At 61.1% G+C, this 24,381-nt stretch overlaps 1 protein-coding gene across 2 annotated transcripts; it reads left to right on the top strand.

Annotated features, from left to right (window-relative positions):
- Positions 1-1,958: 1,958 nt before the first annotated feature.
- GLI1 (GLI family zinc finger 1) lies at positions 1,959-23,886 on the top strand. Of its 2 annotated transcripts, none has more exons than XM_056322544.1 (13): positions 1,959-2,231; positions 13,386-13,481; positions 13,930-14,096; positions 14,271-14,366; positions 15,600-15,795; positions 16,034-16,199; positions 16,307-16,408; positions 16,535-16,675; positions 17,300-17,449; positions 17,949-18,113; positions 18,565-18,813; positions 18,994-19,273; positions 19,629-23,886. In XM_056322544.1, the coding sequence occupies exons 3-13, from the start codon at positions 14,000-14,002 to the stop codon at positions 21,899-21,901; spliced, it is 3,915 nt and encodes a 1,304-aa protein (XP_056178519.1). In that variant the 5' UTR covers positions 1,959-2,231; positions 13,386-13,481; positions 13,930-13,999; the 3' UTR covers positions 21,902-23,886. The 2 variants fall into 2 exon arrangements, with proteins under 2 accessions (XP_056178519.1, XP_056178520.1); XM_056322545.1 differs by having other exon boundaries at positions 16,310-16,408.
- The last annotated feature ends 495 nt before the right edge of the window (positions 23,887-24,381 follow it).

The following is a 24,381-nucleotide window of genomic DNA, read 5'->3' on the forward strand; positions in this document are numbered from 1 at the left end:
AGGGAAGGAAGGGGCTGCAGAGCATGCCCATGGCGGGCAAGATCACCCTAGGGGTGGCTTGTGCCCAGCACCTCTGGCTCCTTGGGCAGACACATGGGTTGCAGCTGCCCTGGGGAGAAAGACCCGGTCCTCACCTCTGTCTGACTGCCCCATTGCGGTGGGACCTGGTGGGCAGGGTGGTGAGGGGGCACAGCAGGCCTGGGAGCACCCCGGCTCTGGCCTTGCAAAGGGGGTGAAGATGGGTGCGTGTCCCTGGCTGGAGGAAGAGCCCCCAGCCCCGCTGCCCCACTCGCAGAACCCTGTGCACTTCCACGCAGGGGCCACAGCAGCCCCCAGGCTGGCGCCCTCCCCGCCGGGGCCAGGGAGCCCCCCTGCTCCAGCTCTCTTGTGAGGAGGCAGCACCCAAACCCCTGCGGTCTCCCCGTGGGTTCAAGCGAGGGCGGTGCGAGGACAGTGATGTCCCCTCCATGCCCGGGCCCGCGGCGCGGGGGAAGGGCCCGACCGGCCCGTGGGGCGAGGGGGAGCGCGGCCCCACCGGACCCCGGGGCCGAGCCGGCGCCCGGCTGGGAGCGCGTGCGGCGGGGAGGCGGCTCCGCCCGTGGCCACCAGGGGGCGCTGCTCCGCGGACCGCCGCGGACCGCCGCGTCCCCGCACCCCCAAGTCCTGCACCCCCGGTCCGGGGGTCCGGCCCCGCACTCCCCTGGTCCCACAGCCCCCGGCCCCACACCCCACTCCCACAGCCCCTGTCCCCGGCGCGCTGGCAGCACGTGTGGGGTCTGGCCGGGGACCTGACGGGATGCTGGGGGGGAGGGGGGTTCTGGGCACCCTGGGGTGTCCCAGGGGGATTCGTGGTTCGCTGCTGGCGTTGACTCCCCCCAGCCGGCTGCGCTCCCACCCGTGTGGCAGCAGTGCCCCGGGGAAAGGTGGGGACCCAGGTGGCAGAATCCCGCCCCACAGTGTCAGGGCCACCAGCTCCTGCAAGACCACTCCACGTGGCCCTTCCAGACCAGGGGCGACGTTCTGAGTTCCCTGTTGGTGGCAATCCCCTCTCCCGGCAGCAGCACACACACCCCCCCCCCAAACCACACACCAGCTCGGGGGTTCCTCAGCAGCGCCCTGGGCAGAAGGACTGGCTGAAGCCACCAACCCCCTGCGTCCCTGCCAGGGGTCTCTCGAGGGAGATGGGGTCCCTCTTGCTGGGTGCTCCCTCCGGTCCCAGTCCTGGGGTGGGTGGGCTCTGCTCAGCAATGCCCGAGGCACAGGCTTGGCCAGACCCCCTGCGGCATCTGGGCGGTGTGGGGTGCTGGGCCCCTGCTGGGAGGTGTCAGCCCTGCGATGTCTCCTCAGCTGCCCCTGGACACCTGCCCTGGCAGCCTTGGCCTCCCCCTGCCGGGGCGATGGCGGGTGCAGGCCCCTCGGTCCCTGTGCTGGGTGCGAGGCACCTTGGCTGGTGGCTGCACGTCCCTTGTCATCTGGTGCTCGTGCTCCACACACAGGTGCATGTGGGGCGCGTGCGTGTGTGTGCATGCGCGTGGCTGTTTACATGTGCACCGATGATGCCCGTGCGCCTGCTTCCACGCACGATGCACGCCGGGTGTGCAGGGGTCTCCGTGCGCGTGGCCGCTGCCCGCGCCCCGTGTCTGTGCTCACGCACGTGTGCCCCCACCTCTGCCTGCACGCGGCATGTAAGCGCTGCCTGCGTGGACGCGAAGGCGCGCGGGTACCCGCGCAGCCCTGTGCACGGCCGGGGGTGCGCGTGTGCGCCAGCGGCCCGCGTGCGGGACCTATGCGTGCGCCACGCACCGCGCGCGTGGGGTGCGCGCCGGCCCCGCGCGCGGGGAGGGCCGCGGCGGGCGCGCGTGTCCCGCGCGTGCAGGATCCATCCCGGGTTTTCGGAGTGGCTGGAGCCGGCGGCGCTCCCGGCCGGGGTCTCCGTCCCGAACGCGCTCGGCGCCGCCGCCGCCGCCGCCCAAGTTGGCGGAGCGGGACCCGCCGCCCCTCCAGTTCTGCCGGGACGCGCCGCCCCCGCGGGGCTCGGGCAACTTTCTCCGGGCGCCCGGGGCGGGCCGGGGAAGCGCGGGGGGCGCCGCGCCGTCCCGCCCCGCCCGCCAGGGTCCCGCTGGATGTGCCGCTTCTCGCCCGGACCGAGCCGCAGCTGCAGCCGGGGGGAGGGAGAGCGCGGAGCCGCGGGACCCGCCGCCCCGCCCGGGGCCGCGCGGAGCCACCCGGAGGTAGGAGCCGTCGGGCGAGTCGGGGCCGCGGGCAGAGGTTGGGGGCACCCGGGGCCCCCCCGCTCCCCCGGGAAGGGGGGGGGGGGCTGGGATGGCGCCAGACCCTCTGCCGGGCCCCGTCCCGCTGCCGCGTCCCGTCGGCGCCGCCGGGACCTCGACCGGGGCTACCGGCGCGGGGCCCTCCGGGGCGCGGGGCCGGCCCACGCGGGGCGGTGGGGGCCGCCTGGGGCGGGCGCGCTCGGGGGGGCCCGGCAGCGCGAGGCGGGCAGCGCGCCCCGGCCCCGCCGCGCTCCGCCGCACGTACGCGCGCGCTCACACCCACTCCCACGCCCTCACGCTCCCGCCGCGCTTCGTGCGCCGGGTGGCGGGGTGGGGGGGGGGCTCGGCCCAGTGAAGCCCCTCGCAGCCCGAGGATGGGAGGGCCGGGCCGGAGCAGGGGGGCTCCGCGCTCCAGGGCCGGCAGCCCCTGCCGCGCTGCTGCCCGGGTGGCGGGTGTGGGACCGGGAGCAGCGACCGGGTGGAAGTTGCTGCCCTGTCCCGAGTGACGCAGCAGCTGCAGGAGCGTCCCCGGGCACACGTGGGCGGTGGGCAGTGCCACCCACCCAGGTGCAAGCTCCTGGCCATCCCATCCTGAGCTCCCTTGTCCTGGACCAGTCGTGGCATACTCCTGGCAGGGCATGGAGCTGGCTGGCCCAGCCCGTGCACCCCGCAGCCAGAGTGGCCGGCTGCATCCCTCCCTCCCCACTGATTCTGGGGCTCTGGGCAAGGCTCCGAGGGGAGGAGGGTTTGGTGCTGGGACAATGGGTCCCCCTGCTCCCCTGACAGCCTGCCAGGGCAAGCGTCTGGCAGCAGTGAGGCACAGGGAGATTCTGTGCACCTCAAGGAGCCTCCCAGAAACCACGGCAAAATGCTCGGGTCCTGGTGCACCTTGGCTTCCCAGCCGTCATCCCGCAGGCCCTGGGGCTGCTTCTTCACTGCCCACGTGGGCTGTAGCAGAGGCTGCCAAGGAAGTGTCCCACCCTGGGAAACCTAGAGTCATAGAGCCATAGAGTGGCCCAGGTTGGAAGGGGTCTTTGAAAGCTCACCTGGTCCAGCTGTTTGTGGGAAAGGGAGCCTAGATGAGTTTATCAGACCTCTCTGGTTTTGAGGGGAAGGCAGAGCTGCTTTTTCACATCACTCGTGGAGCACCTTGAGTCCTTGCCTGTGCTGGTTCTGAGTGTCCATCAGTCCTCCTGCACACTTGGCACGAGGACTGCTGCTGGCTTTAGTGCTCAGAGAACTGGGGCTGGGGGCAGGTGGGGTGGGTGAGGCAGCTCAGTCGTGAGTCCTCCTGCAGCTGACACCAGGCTTGACCTTTCTGGCAGATGGTTCTAAGTGTGTCCTGTGCCCCACTGGATGCCGACCCTTTGGCTGCCTTTCTGAAGCTTCCAGGACCATTGGGTTCAGGCGTTGACTCTGCATCATTCCCTGGCTGGCGTGAGGAATCTAGGGCCGGCAGAGCAGGCTGGCCACGGTCAGGCTCGGCACAGATGAGCAGCGCCAGCATGAGAAGCGCCTGAGCAATGGCATTGTGAGACTTGGTCAGCCCAGCTTGCAACCGAGCATGAGCTAACTGAGCCTATGCGGGCATAAGGCCACCCTTTTTGGGGTCTGACCAGCACCCACAAGCTGCACCAAGCCCTCAGTGACCCGAGAGTGCAGGAAGGCTAAAGGCAGAGGAGGTGTCTCTCTGGGGAATTACCCTCTCCATGTCATGGTGCCCTGGGCCAGGCCATCCACACACATGCACACGTGAAGTCCAGATGATCCCTAACCAGAATGGGGCACCCAGCACTGCAGTGACTGCACCTCTCCTGTGAGGGTGAGAGGCAGACAGCTGGGTCTGAGTGGGGCTGGATGGCTGCAGCATTTGCAGCACTGTGTTTAGGGTCTGGGAAACTAGTAGATACTCCAGGCACAGCCAGGGTCCTGTGTGCAGCCCTGGAGGGGCTGTGGGGGCCCAGCAGATGCTGTTGGACACCCGGGTACCTGTGTTTTTCCCCACTCTGGTGTGCAGGCTACGTGTGGCCAGCCTGAACTGATGGGTGCAGCATCCTGAGGATGGGCATTGGGTTTTGGTGCAGTGGTGGGCTGGGGGGAAGGGAAGAGGAAGCAGCTGGATGAAGTTTCTCCTTCAGAAATTCAGACCTAGGAAAGCTTCGCAGTGTGGCTAGGTTTGCTGTGTCCTGCTGAGGCAGAAGCTGCCTCTGTGGGAGACGGGATGGCAAAGGTACCTACTGTCTCCTCCTCCATGCTGTTGTGGTTGTTTGAAGCTGGTTTATTGATGCACATGTCTCTGCATAGTGCAAGCTGGGTTTATCCATGTCCTCCCTTGAGCATTTTCCCAGTGCAGTGAAGGCTACTGTTACTCTCAAGGGTCTTGGAGGGCAAGGGGGTCTGCTGGAAATTGAGACCCTGGAGCAGATCCACACCAAAACTACTTGTGCCTGGTAGGATCCCCAAATTCCCCTACTACCAAGGATCACAGCACCTCAGAGGAGACTGACCTGAGACCATTCAGTGTGTACCCTTATGCATCTGCCAGCCCAGCTGCCACTGTGTGCATGCATGAGCTCCCAGTAATGCTTGTGAGTGGACTTGCCCGGGCATCTGCTTGTAGCCAAATCACTGGATACTTGTGGGGGCATCCTTATCTCTGCCATGTTCCAGGGTCTTTTCTATCACAAAAACAAGCACAAAATGAGGAACAGGCTGGGAACTGAAGTTTGCCAGGTCCCCATGGCTGGTCTAGTGGGAGGTGGTGGAAGAAACTCAGTACTGTGTTCCCCTGGTGGCACTGGAGCTGGCTGAGCTGCGAGAATCTCCCTGGAGTAGGGAAGTTTCCATCCAGGGGAGTGAGTCAGTGCGGACACCTTGTCACATGTGCTGTCATGTCAGGGCAGCCGGAGAAGAGGCGGGTGTTGAGCTCGGGCTTGGAGGGGGATTTGCGGCTCACTGTCCAGGAGGTGTGAAGGGTGGTTGGGCAGATGGGCTGGAAGACATGATGGCCCTTCTTCCAGTGCAACTAGGGGATGCTGTTAGTGATGTGCCGCAGCTCAGGACTCCAGCTGCAGTGCTGGAAGGCTGGCCAGCCCGTAGTCCTTGGGGAATACCATTCTTCCCACCGCTCCACCTGCACATACATGCACTCTCCTGTACACACATTCACATCTGCACAGAAACATGAACACCTATACATGCGTGTACCCATGTGTGACAAAAGGGTATTTGTGGTGTTGTCTTTCCTTCCTTCTACAGGCCACTGGGCCTGTTCTTGTCCGTCTGTGCTGACATGCTGGTAGAGTGTTTGGCAGTTGGTCAGAAGGAAGAGCTATCCTACACCCAGAGTGTCCCCCAGGATCATGTATGTATGTGTACACCTGTGGACATGTATACAGAGGGGCCTGTTTGCGTGTGTGTGTACACACCTGTATGCATGTGTGCACAATTATCTGCCTGGTCAGTGTCTCACATCTGTGGTACTAGAGTCTCTCTGTGTGCCTCAGTTTCTCTTGATATCTTCTCCTGGTGTTTAGCAATCCCAGTGATGCTAAACTGGCATCACTAGCAGTGATGCTAACTTGGCGAGACCGGGGGGATTCTTCTACCGAAATTTTCACAGGAACACAGCAAGTGTACCCACCCCAATCCCTGTGGCACATCAAAACCCTTCAGAAGCTGCAGAATAACAAGGTGAACAGCTGATAAAATAGCTGCCTCCGAGTGGGAACAAGCAGCAAAAACAGAGTCAGGTTTCAGCTCTGCTGCATCTGGGTTTAAGGCTGGGGCGGGGAGGGGGGGGATGTTCCAGATGTGGTGCAACCCCACTGTCAGACTCCCACCCCTGATCTAGGGGGAGCAGATCTCTGGTGGCAGAGAACATGGCTCTAAGTGGTGGGGCTGCTGTGTCTACGGATGGAGCAGGTCTCTCTCTAGTCAAGGAACAGGAAAGCAGGCATCTGTGCCACCCACCTCCACCAGTGGCAGATACCTCAGGAGAGACAAATGTGTCCCAGCAGGCAAGGGATCACCGGAGACTTTTGGGAACAGCCCACAGGCACTCCCACCGCCACCTCTTAATAGACAGAGGGGTTTCCTGTCCCAAAGGAGGAGCAATTTATGCTTCCTAAATCCCCGTGTGCTGTGCTTACCTTGCTCCATGCTCCTTGCTCAGCATGTCGAGAGACAGATTAAAAGGGATTGCTATCGTATATCTAATCCTTTAATGACTGCTGACGTCTCTGCCAGGTCCTGCATATCCTCCTGTTCCCATCTTCTGAGGAATCCTGCAGGATGGAGCTGTTGGGGTGGGAACAGGCTCAGTCTGAACTACCCTGACTGCAGTGGGAGCACAGATGACGACACTGCAGCCCACTGCCTGCCATGTCCTACCTTCAGTCCCTCAGGATGGCAGGATTTCCTGCATTGCAGCCCCTGTTCTGGGGGTGTCCCTCCATGTAATACACGCTGATGGGTTGGGGGTGATGCCTTGATGCCATGGGAAGGAGCAGTGCCTGGCAGGGGCTCCCACAGCTGTGACTCAGAGCCGGGCTTTTATGGGTCCCACATGTTCAATTTTGGTGTTTCCCTCCAGCACTGGGAGGGAAAGAGGAAGCATAAAAATTCTGTATAGCAGCTGCTGCCATGTGTGCACCCACCCTTACCTTCACCCCAAAACCTTGCTCCCACCCAGACTCCAGCCCAATGAAGGTAGGGGCTAGGGAAGTGGCTTTATGTGAGCAATTTGCAGGGGTAGTCTGTGCTGGGGGCCAAAGCAAACAACATGCAAGCCCGTGACAATTGCCTGCCTGCCCAGGGACCACCTATCAAGCACGACCACTCCTGCCTGCCCGGCTTGCCATGGCTTCCTGAGTGGCTCAGCTTGTGGTTGAGGGCTGGCGGTCCCTGCTTTAGAGGGGGAACAGGCACAGGGAGCGTGAAGCTGTGAGGTCCCACCCTGCAGCCCTCCTCCATGGGCTGTCTCTGCCCCAGGGTGCACTGGAGACCGGGCAGCCAGGGCTGCACCCCAGGCTGGCCTGCCTTCCTCTCCTCCCAGAGCACACGTGTGTTAGCATGTGTTAACGTGTCTAGAGGCATGTCAGTGCATGGTCATGAGTGGGTGTGGATGCATGTGGGAGCGAGGGGCTGGATTGTTTTGCCCCCTTCTGAGATGTGGTGTATGGGTGGTGGTGTACTGTGGCTTGCATAAGGCTGTGCTGCTGGAGGGTTGGGTGGGCTGGGGAGGGACCTCTGGTCCTTACTGGAAGTGGTGCGAAGAGCAGAGACGAATTTTGGCATGAAGTGGGGAATGAGGATGTGTTACGTTTTCTGAAGGTGGCAGCTGGGGCTGGAGAAGGGAGGGAGGGAGAACCGAGTAGAAGATGTCCAGAATCTGCCCTGGCAGGGATGTCTCTGCCCCTTCCCCTCCACGCATGTGTAAACTTCTCCCGAAGCTGGTTCTTCTCTGCCTCATCTTTTCCAGGCAAGGGACCACCTTGGAACGAGCTTGGCAGCCCACGCCAGTATGGGATCGTGACCCTGAATCATCCCCTTTCAGACCCCCTGAACCTGAAGCAATGTGCTTTGTGGCAGCCGCAGTCCTGGGCAGATTAGCTGCCCCATGCAGAGGAGCTTGGGCTCGCCCTAAAGGCCTGGCCTAACAGTGGGGTCAGATGCATAGCAAGGCAGCGAGGCGGGAGGGCTGCACGTCAGCTCTGCTGCAGGCAGGGATGAGAAAGTGTGTGGGGTTAGAGGAAGCAGCTCCCCAGTGTTGACTGGCCTGGCCCCGACTTGGTCCCAGGGCAGGGAAAAGGGGCTTCTTCCCGGGGGGAGAATGTCTTTGCCCCACTGCCAGCGGCCTTCCCCTCGACCCCGGCGGGTGCTAGCCGTGGCACCTGGGGAGGCTGTACAGCATGCAAGAGACATCATAGCCGGGGAGGAGTGCGCTGATGCTGCAGGACCCTGTCTGCCCTGGGAGGCAGCCAGGATGTGTCCTTTTGGTGCGGGACTGCCACGGGCAAGAGGGAGCACTGGCTCCCTGGCAGCACGCTTCCAGCCTTGCTGCTTGCTGCTGCGGCTCAGCCTGGCCCTCCGCTGGGTTCCTGTTGCGTCGCAGGATTGCCCTGGCCGTGGCGCCGCCTGAACCGCTGCCCCGGTGTGGGAAGGCAGATCTTAAGCCAGATCAGTGTTTTTCCTAAGGCCCTGTAGGGTTAAACCAATTGGGTCTATGGCTGACCTTGGGTCACAAGATGGCTGAGGTGAGGGCTGCAGGGCTGCTGGCAGGGCTCTGTGCCCCTGGCAGGCGAAAGTGTTTGCCTACCCAGGGCTAGAGCCCACCTTTCCTGAGGGGGTGGAAAGATACAAAGTTGAGGCCTTCTGGGGTGTCTCCCCACCTTAACCCCTGCTGGACTGCTGGACCCTGCTCCCTGTCTGCCTCTTCTCTCTGCTCTGGCCCTCCCCTGCTCCCCCAGTGAGTAAGGGTTTGGGGTGATGGGGCCTCCAAACATGTAGTGGCTCCCCCTTAGCTCCCAACATGCACATGTAGACATGCACATGGGCACATTCCACACATATGTAGACATGCAGAAGCACATATGCAAGCATGCATGCAAACACATTGGTGAGTACACAGACAAGCACCCCTCCAAAAACATACTTGCCCATAAACACAAACCCCTCTCCACACATGCAAACATGCGAACTTGTGCCTTCACATGCACACACGCTTACGGAAACACAGATGTCCCCACGCATGCACACACAGAGCCCTCCCCCAGGCCCCCCACGCTGGGGGCTGTGCTGGGCGGGTTGATGGATTGTGCCACACACAGCTCAGTGCTGCTGGTCTATCGGCTGGGATCTCGGCTGCACGGGCTAATCCTGCCCTGACATCACATTCCTCCACAGTGGGACTCCGGGGCGGTTAACCCTGCCGGGGCTGAGCCTGGGGCAGGGAAAGATGATGGGGACAAAGCCGAGGTGCGGACAGGGACCCCCATCACCCCCCAGTGTGCTGGGCTGGATGGTGGCCACCCTGCTGCAGCGCACGGCACCCACTGGTGTGGGCTGGCCAGCCCGGGGGCTGGTGGGGAGCTGGGAGCAGGCAGCGTTCCTGGCGCAGGGCAGGAGCTGGGGTGGGCGTCTGCCCTGGCGCAGGGTGCGGTGGGGTGCAGCCCACCGCCTCCTCCTCTTGCAGCCAGGTCTGCTAACAGCGTGCGGTTCCCCCGTCAGTGCCTACATGTGTCTCTTTCCCGCCCGCCGTCTCTGCTCCATCACCCATCCGTGCAGGCATCCTGACTGCCCCGCGCTACAAGCTCCCTACATCTCCGTTCCCTCTTCGCCTTTTGCACCTTCTCCCTCTCCTTCCCTTCCCCCGCCGCACCGTTCCCCAGTGTCCTTAGGAAACTGGAGCCAGATGACAAGATTTTAGATGTGTTTGCAGGAAATAAAAGGCAGGGAGCTGAGGGGGGAGGGGGATGGCCAGTCCTGACCCCCTCCTGCGCGGCGTTTCGGCGTCTGGAGCCAGCCCTGCTTCAACTGCTCCTGCCGCTGGCTGCGCTCCTTGTTTTCTTGGCAGAGAGGAGGAGGAATGTGTTTCAGTTTGAGTTTCTTGGCAGGAGGAGAGCGAGGGAAGATTCCCCTCAATCCCGGCTGCGCCTGGCTCTCAAATTTATGCCCATAGGCTGCGACTTGGGTGGGCCGAGGCGGTGTGCGGCAGGCGGGGGAGGCAGCGCGGCGGTGGGGGAGCCGCGGGCCGGTTCCCATTGGCTCCCAGCGTCCCCGGCCCCCTCCAGCCTCCCTGCTCGGGGGCCATCAGGGCCTGGGGAGACCCTGCGGACCCCACGGGCTGGGGGGAGCATCCTGCAGCTGGGACCTGTGGGCCCTGGGCACTTTCTGCCTTGCATCGCCACCCTGCCACCGTGCTGGTGCTCAGCAAGGGGGGACGTGGGGGGTGGGGTGGGGGGGGGTGTCAGGAAGAGCCCTGTCACTGCCATCGTGCCCGCCTGGCACCCGCCTGCCCCCAGGCTGCCCCAGGGGGAGAGTCAGCCTTCGCCAGGCTGCATCTGCTCGCCAAAGTCCTCCCTTCTGCCTGGACCCAGGAAGGAGAGGCTGCCTTGGCAGAGCAGGACCCTGACCCTCCTGCTGTGCCTAGGTGGCCGGGGAGTGGGGGTGGTGGGAACCAGAGCCCCACTGAGCTGCCCCCATTCCTGCGTGGTGGGTGCTGGAGGGGACGCAGAAGGAATATCGCCCCAGCTAGGGAGGTGGTGTGCGAGGCTGGGGAGTTGTGAGGCAGGGATAATGTTCCTTGTGCTATGTACTTGTGTGTTCCCTGTGTGTGATGGTACACCATGCATGCGTGTGCGCTCTGTGAGGCCACGCATGCTCCATGCACGTTTATGTAAACCTGTGTATGTGCATGTGTTGTGTGCATGTGTGTATGTGTGTTGTATGCATGTACATGCAGCTTTCCACATGTTCCATTGGACACGTGTGTTCTCTGGTGTGCATAAGTGTGTGTGTGCGCAGCATGTTACAGAGGTACGTGCATGCACATGGAGTTTGTATGGTTGTCACTCTGCAGGAGTGTGTGCATGCGCTCTGTGAATGTGTGTGCACATGTACGTATGTGCAGGGATATGGGAGGCAGCAGGCATGGCAGGGGCTGGCACAGCTGTGCATAGCAAGTTGAACAGGGCTAACAGTCGGCAAGGTAAAGGGGGACATCACAAAGCCTATGGGTGAATTAACCCTTTTCCTGGAAGCGGTAGATGCCCCACAGATGGTGCCTCATCTGCTTCGAGCTCAGGGCAGCAAGTCCTGGTTGTGGCGGGGAGCTGTAGGCTGGTGGGAACCAGCTGGCCTCAGGGCAGAGCCCCTCATCCCATTGCTGCTGCAGCATCTGGGTGCATCTGTCCAGATGGGCACAGCCCCGCTCTCCGTTGGGCTGGGGTGGCCGTGTATGGTAACTGCCCTGCGCGCCAGCAACCTGCCGCTCTTACATAGAGCAAGGAGCTGGTGGGCTAGGACTGTGGCTCTGGGGCAGCCTGGGGGAGCTCAGTTGATGGTTTTTGGGAGGGGGAGGCAGGGGGCTTTGGCTTTGCTGAACTCCAGCAGCTCCCAGCTGCCCTTGTGCCTCTCCAGATATGTGCAAATGTATGTTCATGCATCTGTGTGTGTGCGGGCACACATATGAATAGCTGTGTGCAGAGGGCTAGGGGAGTGCTGTGGTTGACTCCACAACTAGACAAACTTTTGTGAGGGATTTGCAAACCCTCTCTTTGTTAGATGTTGCAGCTGGTCCAGCGGGCAGGTAAGAGCCCCCCACCCCCCCCCCTCCACCCCCCCACCCCCCCGTTTCCTACTCATCTCTCTTTCCCTTGCCTGTCCCCAGCGCTGCCACCTTCCCGGGTACCTCCCTCCCCCTTTGCCTGCCCTGCTGCCCCCCCTGCTCCATTCTTCCTGGCTGACACTCTCACAAAGCCCCACGACAAGCTTTCAAAGGGGCAACTCATGCGGAAGAATTGCTGCCCCCCTCATCCCTCCGTGCTCCAAACTCAACCCAGCACTTTCCCAGCAGGGTGAGGGGCTCCCACTCCCCCAGACCCCTTGTTTGGGGCGATTCCCTTGGTCTGTCAGAGAGGGAGGCTGATGGGGCAGGATGCCGTGTGCCTAGCGCCACCCGCATGTCCCTGTCCCTCACCATGTGGTTATTTCTTCTTCCAGAGCCTCAGTGCTTCATATGTAAGCCCTCAGGGGTCTTGGGGCAGGACAGTGACCATGGGTGGGGATGGAGCTGTGGGCCAGGACCTGGGTGTAGAGGTCAAAAGCACAGCCACGGTTGGAGATCTGACCATGGGCAGGACCAAGCAGAGTGGCAGGTGGAAATGAGACCTAGGCACAGGGCAGGAACCTGCAGGCAGGGATGCGATAGAGGGCTGGGCTGAGCCCTGTGGGCAGGGGTGGGATGTGTGGGCGGGACAGGGCAGGGTTTTGGCCTGCAGGCAGGGTGGGGACCCATGGGCAAGGCAGGACTGGGTGGGACCTGCAGATGCTGCAAGGACCCATGAGGAGAGCAGAGCAGGGTGCCAGCTTGGGTCCTTTGACCAAGAATGGTTCTAACTGTCTATGCCTTAGTTTCCCCCTTTTGGCAGTTAGAGCTCATAATTTTTTTCATCTGTGTATGTGGATTGAGTGTGGATATTTGTGTGGGTGTCTGGGCGCACATGTGTGTATTCATTCCCCCTGCAACAGACACTGCAGTGTGCTTGGGACTCTTGCCTTGCTGCGACAGGACCCTCTTAGTACAGCACCAAGCACAAGGGCACCTTGCTAAGTCAGTATCAAGGGATGCTTGTGATGGGTGACCACAGGGTGCCCTGCAGCAGTGTCACCGCTTGTGCCAGGCTATCAGAGGTGGCCTTGAGCTGGGCAATGCTGTTATCTGTACTGCGGTCTGTGTGCTTAGGGTGTGTTAACTCCCCTCTGCTGGTGCCATAAGGCGCCTGGGGGCCTGCCAGGCACTGGGGGCATGGGGACAGATGTACTTGCTTTGGAGGGGGTGCCAGATGGCCTCAGTGTTTGGCTAGGTGGCTGTGGTGACACACAGAGCTGCCATAGCTTGTACCTCCTGCCCCCGCCTAGCCCACTGGAGGCATGCAATTTTCTGCATGGTTTATGTCTCTGTAAGGTTAGTAAGGGAGGAGAGGGATGAGGGGGAGGGGGGGCTGCCCCCTGGCTCTGCAGACATCTCCTCTTGCACCAGCCCCTTCTCCCTTCCAGGTACGCATGGGCCCGTGTCCCAGGTAGGGAATGGCCCCCAGCTCTGGGGAGAAAGTGGGAGCCCTTAGGGCAAGAGGGGCCACTGATGGGAAGGGAGCACCATGATGTATGCGTGTGGGAGAGGGCAAGGAAAAATGCCAGGGGCCACCACCATGGAAGGGCAGGGGTCCCCAGAGTGTTTGGGTATGTGGAGATGTTCATCAGTGGCTGCTGCTGAGTCAGGTGTCCTCTAGCCCAGTTCCTGTGCCTAAGACCCTCGTTGTTTGTGTCTGTGCCCCAAAATGGGGATGACGACAGGGTTTCCCCCTTTGTCACCTGCCCTTCTTGCCTTGGCAGCACCCCCGGGACATCCCTTTGCCGTGGCTCAGGGCCGAGGTCTGCGCTGGGCACCGCAGTGAGGCGGCAGCACAGGGGGCTGTGCACCCTGGGCAGGTGGGTGCGCGGCCACAGTGGGAGCTTGCGGGACGTGGGATGCGGGATGTGGGTGGACGTGGGATGCGGGATGTGGGTGGACGCGGGATGCGGGAAGCGCCAGGCAGGACGTGGGTTGCGGGATGTGGGTGGATGTGGGATGCGGGAAGCGCCAGGCGGAACGTGGGATGCGGGACGTGGGTGGACGTGGGATGAGGGAAGCACCAGGTGGGGCGGGAGCTTGCGGGACGTGGGTGGACGTGGGATGCGGGAAGCGCCAGGCGGAACGTGGGATGCGGGACGTGGGTGGAGGGAAGCGCCGGGCGGGGCCCGGGGTAACCTCCGCGCCCACGGGGGCGGCCCGGGCGGCCCCGCGGCTGCGTTTTGCTGCGGCGCCCCCTGGCGGCCCCGGGACAGCACTGGGCGCGGGGGTCCAGGGGCCGTCCCAGCCCACTCTTGTCCTCCTCAGACCCCGGCCGGCTCCAGCCCCTCGGCGAGGACCAGATGTGTTCCTGAGCCTGGCCAGGCCCCGCCGCGACATGTTCAACCCCGTCAGCCCCCCGGCCACCGGCTATGCTGAGCACTGCTGCCTGCGCCCCCCCCACGGACCAGCCCCGGGTGCCCCAGGGCCACAAGGTCTGTCGTAGCCTCCTCGTCCTGGCCAGTGCTGGGGGCTGAGCAGTGCCCGCGGTGGGTGTGAGGGGCACCCAATTCGAATTCAGTCCTTGGGTTTGGGGACGCTCTGGGGATTTCCTCTCCCGCTTGTGCCACCCACCCTAAAACATCTTCCTGTCTTCTCCCCTCTGCCAGGACTTGACTTTCCCTTATGCCATCAGTCAAACCTCATGAGCGGTCACCGTGGTTATGGGTTGGTGCCAGGAACTGAGCACCCAGGCAGTGGTGACGGTAAGTCCCCAGTCTTGGGAGGGCATGGGGCAGGCAGGGGTTCTACAAGGGCTTTAGGCATCTCCTGGGGATGGTGCTGTGTTAGGGGTGCAGGTGTGTGAGCTGAGGGGGTCAGGCAGTGACACCTATGATGAGAGCGAGACTAGTGGGGCTTCAGGTGTCTTTCCTGGAACAGTGATGCCTCTGTGAACGGGAGGATTTGTGTTGACTGTGACCAAGGGGTTCAGATGCTTTTCTTGGAATGATATCAGCTGTAGCAGGGAGTACACATGTGTCAAGGGGTTCAGGTACCCCCTAGGAACACTGATGGCTGTGGTAGGGAGGGAGGACATTTTTAAGCCTTGCCATGGTCCAAAGCCAGCAACAAGTATGAATTGGGAGAGGAATGGCTGGAGAGCAGCCCTGCAGAAAGGGATCCAGGGGGTGCAGGTGGGCAGCAGGCTCAACAGGAGCCAGCAATTAGCCTTGGCACCAAGAGGGCAAACCACATACTGGGGCACATCAAAGGCAGCATAGCCAGCTGGTCAAAGAGGTGATCATCCTGCTGTGTTCAGCACTGGTGCAGCCTCACCTTGAGTACTATGTGCAGTTCTGGGCCCCATCTTTTAAGAAGGATGTGAAGGGACTCGAATGCATCCAGAGGAGGGCAACAAAGCTGGTGAAGGGCTGGAAGGTATGTTCTATAAGGAGCAGCTAAGGGCTGTGGGTTTGTTTAGTTTGGAGAAAAGGGGGCTGAGGGGCTACCTCATTGCTCTCTGCAGCTTCCTGAGGAGAGCAAGTGGAGAGGGAGGTGCTGATCACGTCTCCCTGGGATCCAGTGATAGGGCGTGTGGGAATGGTTCAGAGCTGTGCCAGAGGAGGTTCAGGCTGGACATTAGAAAGTATTTCTTTACTGAGAAGGTGGTCAAACATTGGAACAGTCTTTCTAGATGGGTGGTTGGTGCTCCAAGCCTGTCAGCATTTAATAGGCAGTTGGACAATGCCCTTAATAACATGCTTTAACTTCTGGTCAGCCCTGAACTGGTCAGACAGTTGGACTAGATGATCATTGTAGGTCCCTTCCAACTGAAATGACTCTATTCTATTCTATTCCTATCTATAGCAGAAGCTAACAGGCACACTCAGGGTACTTCTCCAGGCTCCAAAGCATCAGGCTTGTGTCCCTGGGGGTTTTTTCAGCCTCCTAAGACCCATGCTGAGAGGAGTGCCCTCTGCTCTCTGCTGCCATCCCAGGCTCACGGTTCTCAACGCCCCGTGGTGCAGGCAAACTGGGCAAAAAGCGGGCACTGTCCATCTCACCCCTGTCAGACTCCAGCATTGACCTGCAGACGGTAATCCGCACCTCACCCAACTCCCTCGTTGCCTTCATCAACTCCCGCTGTGCCTCTGCCAGTGGCTCCTATGGCCACCTCTCCATCAGCACCATCAGGTGGGCACCAGACTTCAGCCTCGCTGGCAGGCATGCAGCCTGTCAGTCTGGGAGCCTGAATGCCGATTCCTAAATTCGGGAGTGCCTGGGGTGAGGGCTAGGGAAGGCAGGAGCAGAGTGGGATGGTGGGTTAGGGAAGGAGTGTCTGGGAGTTCAGATACCTGGGATCCCTGGCTTAGAAGACCTGAATTTCTGTCCTTTGATGGTGTCATCTGCTCATCCCTCTTGCTGTCTGCAGTCCATCACTGGGATTCCAGAGTCCATCAGGTCAGCAGAAGGGCCAAGGCCACCTGTACAGCCACACACCCCCCCCACCACCACCATGTAGCTCCCATGAGCACCTGTCCACCCGCCCAGGGCTCCGCCACCATGCCCCAGCTTGTGGGACCCTCAAACACTGCCAGGTAAGGGGGCCTTGCATCCATGTAAGCGGTGCATCCCATAAAAGTGGTGGTCCAGCGGGCATCTCAGTGCTGACTGCTTTCCACTTTCCCCGTGCCTGGCTCGGTAGCAGCTGAAGTTGGAGTGGAGCCTGAGCAGCCCTCTGACTGTCAAATACCCAGAGAAGAGGTCCGAGGGCGATATCTCCAGCCCAGCTTCCACAGGCACCCAGGTATTCCCCAGGCCTTGAGACCCCTCTGCTTCCCCGGGGCTCTGCGCTCCTCCCTGGCACCGCTCCCACTAACAGGGAGCACGAAGGGTTGTACCTGGGAGTGCTTATCTGGCTGTGATCCTCCAGGACCCCTTGCTGGGGATGCTCGATGTTCGGGAAGATCTGGAGAAGGAGGACGGGAAACCTGAGTCTGAGACCGTGTATGAAACGAATTGCTACTGGGACGGCTGTGCTAAGGAGTTTGATACGCAGGAGCAGCTGGTGCATGTGAGTTAGGTCCTGCCTGGGTGCACCCAGTCTCAGAACCTGCCCTCAGGCTGCTGGCTGATATCCCCTTGTGTCAACCCACGACTCTTACTTGAAGACTGTTCTATACGGGACTGCTCCCTGCCCCTGGACCTAAGAACTCGCCATACAGGTGCACAGTGTTGGAAGTTGCCCCTAGGAAGGGAGGGACGTGCAACCTCAACTTCTTGTGAGCAAGTTCTTTGTGACCCTCCTATACCATGTCCCTAGGCGAACACCCAGTCTGGCCTTCCTCACCCCTGGGGCAGCTCTCCTGAACCACTGGTGCATCCAGACTTCCTCCTTATCTCTTTTTCTCCCTCCAGACACTCCAGCTCTTCTATGTCCCCTTGACCACCCCTCAGACCACTTTGACTCCTATGTCTTCTCTTGGTCTTCACAAAGTAGCCCCCAGCCATCTCCTGTATCCCCTGCCTCCTCTAGACTCTGTCTGACCGCTCTGTTTTCCCCTGACCTCTGGTGTCTCTACCCACCATCCTAATCCCTCTATGTCCATTTTTCCCATGATATTCTTTTAAAACACCTGTATCTCCCTGACACTTAGCACCCTCCCCAATGCTACCAGTGATGCCCCTCTCTCCTCAGCACATCAACAATGAGCATATCCATGGGGAGAAGAAGGAGTTTGTGTGCCACTGGGCAGCATGTTCCCGAGAGCAGAGGCCCTTCAAGGCTCAGTACATGTTGGTGGTGCACATGCGACGTCACACAGGCGAGAAACCCCACAAATGCACGGTGAGCTGGCATGAGCCTCTGAGAAGCCTCGGCTAAGCTGTGGTGCCTCGCACCGGGCAGAGCTCAGGACAGGGTGTGAGCTGGCCCGGCTTGAATGTGGCATTGAGGGACATGTGGTGGGGAAAAAGAGGTGGGACAGACAGGGTGATCGGGAGCACAGTAGTGCGTGATAGAGTGGGGTTCATGGGTGGCAAGCTTGAGCCCATGTGATCGGTGGCATGGCAGAGATGCACGTGGGGTAAAGAGGTGTGTAGCAGGCTGGGTACAGCACAGCCATGTGGCCAGTGCATAGTGAGGTGCCGAGATGCTGGCCAGAAGGGCGAAGGGCTGTGTAGTGGTGTGAGGACATGCACCTGAAGGAGGGCAGTTGTGTTGTGCGTTGGTTGGGAGGTGTGATGCATGTCCATGGCAGATGTGCAGTGGATGTGTAGTGTGGGGATGATGTGGTACAGGGTCTGTTGAAGGTGTGTGGCATGTTTCACCCTGCTTGCTTGCACAGTTCGAAGGCTGTAACAAAGCCTACTCACGCCTGGAGAACCTCAAGACGCATCTGCGCTCACACACGGGTGAAAAACCCTACGTGTGTGAACACGAGGGTTGCAACAAGGCCTTCTCCAATGCTTCTGACCGGGCCAAGCATCAAAACCGCACTCACTCCAATGAGGTACAGACCTATTTGGGGCAATTTGCGCCCCTTTGGGCTCCCTGTTTGCCTTCTGAGTAGGCCCATACTCTGAAAACTCCCTGCATCCCTGGGTTTTTTTCTGTGTGCTCCGACTCCCTCCTTGCCTGCTCTAATAAAGTATGGCACCCTGCTCCCTTCCTCAGTCACCTGCATTCCCACCAGGGTCCCTTTACACCCTGCCCCACTCCTTGCGTTCCCCTCTGGCTCCCTAGAACCTCCACCAGGGCCCTGCTGTAGCACCTAACATGCCCCCTCCAAGAGGACTCAGCCTCTTTGATCCCTTCCCACCCTCAGTTCCCTCAGTTCTCAGGCCCACTTGAGAGGGAGGGGAGGGGGATTTATTTCACGCCCAGCTGGTGCTTTGTTGGGAGGGGTCTCTAGTCAGAGCTAACACCCTCCCTCCACCATGCCTACCTTTTCTCCCTGACAGAAGCCCTATGTGTGCAAGATTCCAGGCTGCACCAAGCGCTACACAGACCCCAGTTCCCTGCGCAAACACGTGAAGACGGTGCACGGCCCTGATGCCCATGTCACCAAGAAGCACCGGGGGGATGTGGTGCCAGGCCGTGCACTGCCCACCCCCAGTGGCCCCCTAGACATGAAGCAGGAGAAAGACACAAATGGCCCCATGGATGCCCGGAAGGATGACGGCAAGCTCTTGGTGCCCGACTTGGCCTTGGTAAGGAATGGAGGGGTGATGGCAGAGGGCAGCCTGGCAGGCCTGTTGGAGGAGTCAGTTTGCATGGTAGGGGAGTCATCTCCAGGTACCTTTGGCAGGGTGTGGGCTCACAGGTTGCATTAAGTGTATAGTGGATATCTGACCCCCTTTTCCTTGGTTAATGTTTTGGGTACCCCCTAGAAGCCGCAGCCCAGCCCAGGTGGGCAGTCGTCCTGCAGCAGTGACCACTCCCCACTTGGCAGCACCACCAACAATGACAGTGGAGTGGAGATGGCGGGTAACGCAGGTGGGAGCTACGAGGATCTGTCCACACTGGAGGATGTGGTGCCCGGTGAGCCTATGGGCACCTCGGGTCTCATGGCCCTCCACAAGCTAGAAAATCTTCGCATTGATAAACTGAAGCAGATGAGGAAGCCATCGGCTACCAAGGGCCTGAATTTGCCAGCCATCCCTGGAGCCGGTGAGACTGTGGTTCCCTCCCACCTGGATGCGGGGTCAGTCCCATGGGCAAGAGAGATCTGGTCTCTTGCTGTAGAGGTTTCCACACCTTCTTTTCACTAGTGGTGGACCCCCACATCTGGGCTGTGCCCCATCTTTGGACTCGATGATCTTAAAAGGTCTTTTCCAACCTAAATGATTCTAAATGATCTTCTGCCCCCTCTTTGTTGCCACTGCTTGAATCTGCTTCCTGTCCTAACAGGCACTAACCATGGAAGAGGCTGCATCCTGGTACTGGAGGTGGCTGCCTGTTCCTCTGACTACTGGTGCCATGCTGTGTCCTGAGTGCCCCGGTGTAACTCCTTTTCTTTCTTCAGGCCTGCCTGGGGAGGTGCCTGGGATCCCCCTGCCACCGCCAGCTGCCTCGCACCGGCGCATTGCGGAGCTGTCAGCAGCAGAGATGGGCATGCCACTGAACGAGCGCCGAAGCAGTGCCACCAGTACTATAAGCTCAGCCTACACTGTGAGCCGGCGCTCATCCCTGGTGTCCCCGTACCTGGCTGGGCCATGCCTGGGTGGTGAGGCAGGGGCAGTGCCTGGCGCGGCAAGCCTGGCAGACGGCTATGACCCCATCTCTCCGGACGAGTCGCGACGCTCCAGTGATGCCAGCCACTCTGGAGGGCTGCCAGGTGTGGGCAGCCTTACCCCAGCCCAGCGCTACTGTCTCAAGGCCAAATACGCTGCAGCCACAGGTGGCCCACCCCCAACCCCACTGCCCAGCGTGGAGCGGGTGGGCATGGGTGGCCACGGCAGCTTACCTGGGGACTACCTTGGGCCAGTCAAACCCCGCTTCCTTGCAAATGGTTTGCTGCGAAGGCACAGTTCCAATGACTACACGGGCTATGCAGGCAGCATTCCCCCTCACCTCGTGCCCCGGAATGGTGTGCGGCGGGCCAGCGATCCTGCCCGGACTGCAGCCAACCCTCATGCTGTGCCCAAGGTGCATCGTTTTAAGAGCATGGGTAACGTGAATGTGCCAGGAGCAGGCAGAACTGCTCTGCAGCCCTTGGGTGGTTCTGATGCTAACCTTCAGCACCATGTCTTCTCCTCGCGCCCACCCAGCATCAGTGAAAATGTCTTCCTGGAGAGTGTGAGCATAGAAGGCCCTGGTGCAGGCGTGGAGTCTGGCTTGCTAGAGATGGAACAGTACTTGAACTACCCTGAGGAAAGCTTCCCTTGCCAGGGGACCGGTGTGGAGCTGCAATGTGAAGGCCTCTATAGCAGTGCTCACCAGACCACAGCGGGTATGCAGCTGAACACAGGAGGGCATGGGGACATGGAGGAGGGGTTGCTTCAGTCCGAGTTCTCCCTCCCTCAGTGCCAGATGAACCAGCACTTCACAAGTATGCATGCTGGCAACGGGACTATGCCAGCTCCTTGGGATGAACCTCCCCAAAGCAATCTGGAGATGAGTTCTGGGCAGCCAAGTGTCAGTGCTTCTGCTGCTGCCATGTCGGGGCCACACTGTCACCATCAAAGTACTGACTACCCACTACCCAGTTCTTGTGGGCAACAACCCAAACTTGTGAGCTCGTGCCAGGACGGTGGGTTTTCTGGGGGGCACTGGCTTAACCGACTACAGATCAAATCTGAGCAGCATTACCCAGTACCTGCCCCAGCACTTGCTCCCTGCCAGAATGCCAAGCTTGCTGGGCCCGTGCAGTGTCCTGCATCATTCAGCCAAGCCATGAATGTAGGGTCTGGTGGCTACCAGTCTGAGGAACAGGCACCTGTTAGTTACATGGGCATGTTGAGCCCGGGCACTAGAAGAGCCCAGACCCCCACCATGCAGACCAAAGAAGTGATGGTCCGTAGCTATGTGCAGGCCCAGCAGGCTTTGATGTGGGGAGACCAACTAACCTCCAAGGGAGGGGAGGCTGGCATGGGGCTGGGCAGTGAACCCGGGCAGTGCCAAGCTGTGCAGGCACCACTGTATCTCAGCCCCAAATACTCTGGTTACCAAACCAAACCAGATCACCCGCAGGGTCTGGCAGAGACCCAGCACCTCCTAAACGCCCCATGCTTCAACCCAGAGATGGTGCCTCACCCACCTGGTGGCCCTAAACCACCTGGTCACCAAAACAGTCTGAACTATGTGGGCAACCTGGCTCAGCCAAGTCATTCCTACGAGGGAGTGGAAGCCAGCTCCCGGCGCGTGCTTCGCTTGCCCCCTGCCCGTCCCACACCTGAGGGGCCCAGTAATGCCCTGCTGTGTTACCCAGGCCAGAGCATGCATTTGCAGGTGGGCAAAGGTGGGCATAAGCTGCTGGGCCAAATGGCGGCAAGCTGTGGGGGTCCCGGGCATTATGGTGGGAGCTTGGAAGGACTCAAAGGCAGCTCATATTGCTACCTGGATTCAGGGGAGCAGGTGGCCAACAGCCTGGACTCCTTGGACTTGGAGAATACGCACCTTGACTTTGCTGCCATTGTGGAAGATCCAGAGACACCTGCGCTGCTGCCTGGGCCCGCAAGCCCTGCTGGTGGCCTCCTGCTTCCTGCATCTGGTGGTGCCAACATGGCTGTGGGTGACATGAGCTCCATGTTGAGCACTCTGGCAGGGGAGAGCCATTTCCTCAACTCCCTGTCATAACTAGGAGGTACCAGCCTAAGGTGGGCATGTCAGCAACTGGGGGGGGCAAACCACATCTGGGCAGAGGTGTGAAATCCCTTCACATGCAGAGTTATGCCTGGTGCAGGGGAGGAAGTTGGGGAGAAACACCCTGGAGTCTCCCCTTCTCCAGTCTGTGTCAGGTTCCTTCAGGGGAGAGACCTTGCTAGGTCCCAGACAGCCACAACCCTGATCAGGCACTTCAGGTCACCTCTTGTGGGGGGAACTGGTTTTACTGAGCCCTTCCACTCCAGTGCCTGGAACCTCTCCCTGCCTCATGTGGCCCTCGGCCCTCTGGACAGGGCGGCGCTGCACAGTCTTAAATGGCGAAACCAAAGAGTTCCACCCTCCCCAATCCCGTGGGCAGGCCCCATCCCTTGGTTGCCACTCTCCCCCTAGTCCCAGTCTCTGTCAGGACTGCAATCACTCCTTGCTTGGCAAGCTCCCCCCCTCCCCCATCTTGCTCAAGGAGGATGAAGGGGGAGGCAATTCTCCACCACAGGGATGCTGGCAGGGGGCTTGGGGTGCCTGGCACTGCTCGTGTCACTCTGTACATAGTGTGCATATGTGTATGTCTTCCCTGTGGGTGTTGCCCCAGCTTTTCTTTTGTTGGAAAGAAACAGCAGTGCCTCCCCTCCCCATTAAACCCTTTCTCAGGGGAGTGTGAGCTGTGCGGTTTTTTATCCCTGCAGATGGGCTCCAAGCTGCACCCTTGTGCCAGGAGCTGTACAGCCCCCTCCCCTGCCCCCTCTCTCGTTCCCTCATCTGGTACCAAGATCCACTTCTGCCTGGCCCTGCAGAAGCACCCCGTCGTTGGGTTGGCAACCCATCCATAGCACATACTGCATAGGCAGCCACGTTGCTCCCATGGCAGGGGTTGGTGGAGGCCAGGGCAGTGCAGTCACTGTATGGCAGACCTGGCAGCACTGAACAAAAGCGCTGGCAGAAGCACAGCGAGACCCAGGTGCACGCGGAGGCATAGTCTCAAGGTATGGCATAATCTTAAGGTATGGCTCACTGGCTCTGGGGCTATGCTTGGAACTGGTGCTTTTCTCTCAGACCATCTTGGCATCTCTGGGAGCTACTCCAGGCTTTTCCTTGGGCATTGAGGCACCCCCTTGGTACCTCTAGGGCTGCCCTGAGTGCTGAGGGTTCTTGGTAGGGTCTCTGGGGCTGTTGACTGTTTCTGAGCGCTTGTCTTCCTGCTTCTACAGTGTCCTCAGTTCAGCACTGGGCATTTCAAACCTATACATCTATACATTGGATGGTGTAGGGCATCGTGGTGTCTCTGGGGATGCTCCAGGGCTCTTTCTAGGCTTAGTACATTGCTGGGGCTGTTCTCCAGGCCTCTGAGTGGATGGCTGGGCTGCTCCAGACATGCTGGGGTGTTCCCAGTTACTCCAGGGCTCCTGCAGTTTGTCTGGGCTTTCCCAAAACCTCCGAGTCATGCTCAAGAGCATCTTTCCTGGTTCCTGGGCCAGTTCTCAGACTGACTGGGTTTCCTGCAGGGTCTGAAGATGTCCTGTCGGTGTCTCAGGGGCTTTCCGGGACTTTGCTGCCAGGGTGGGTCCTCGGGGGCTGCGGGCTCTGGGCCCTTCCCGACCGCGGGGGGCTTCCTCGGGGTGGCCAGGGGCGCCCAGCCTGCAGGGTCACACTTCAGACCCGCGGGGAGTGCTCGGGGGCTCCAGGGTTTCCCCCCAACCCTGTGGCCTGCGGGTCCGTTTCCCGGGGGGTTACGAGCATCCCTGCGCACCCTCCCGGGCCCACACCGGGAACCGGAGTTTCCATGGCGACGGCTCGGCGTCAGCCCGCAGCAAGCAGACGGCCAGAGCCCCGCCGGGGGGGCTGCCTGGGTCTACAGCCCGCAGCCCCGTGCCCAGCCCACAGTCCCCTGCTCAGCCCGCAACACCGTGCCCGGTCCGCAGCCCTGCCGTGCTGCCGGCAGCCCCGTACTCGGTCCGCAGCCCCCTGCCCGGTCCGCAGCCCTGCCGTGCTGCCCGCAGCCCCGTACTCGGTCCGCAGCCCCCTGCCCGGTCTGCAGCCCTGCCGTGCTGCCCGCAGCCCCGTACTCAGTCCGCAGCCCCCTGCCCGGTCCGCAGCGTGCCCATCCCGCAGCCCCCTGCCCGGCCCGCAGCCCCCTGCCCGGCCGCAGCCCCGTGCCCATCCCGCAGCCCCGTGCCCATCCCGCAGCCCCTGCCCGGCCCGCAGCCCCCTGCCCGGCCCGCAGCCCCGTGCCCATCCCGCAGCCCCCTGCCCGGCCGCAGCCCCGTGCCCATCCCGCAGCCCCGTGCCCATCCCGCAGCCCCTGCCCGGCCGCAGCCCCTGCCCGGCCCGCAGCCCCCTGCCCGGCCCGCAGCCCCTGCCCGGCCGCAGCCCCCTGCCCGGCCGCAGCCCCGTGCCCATCCCGCAGCCCCCTGCCCGGCCGCAGCCCCTGCCCGGCCGCAGCCCCGTGCCCATCCCGC

Source organism: Falco biarmicus, chromosome 19, assembly GCF_023638135.1.
Source record: "Falco biarmicus isolate bFalBia1 chromosome 19, bFalBia1.pri, whole genome shotgun sequence".
NCBI classification, from domain to species: Eukaryota; Metazoa; Chordata; class Aves; order Falconiformes; family Falconidae; genus Falco; species Falco biarmicus.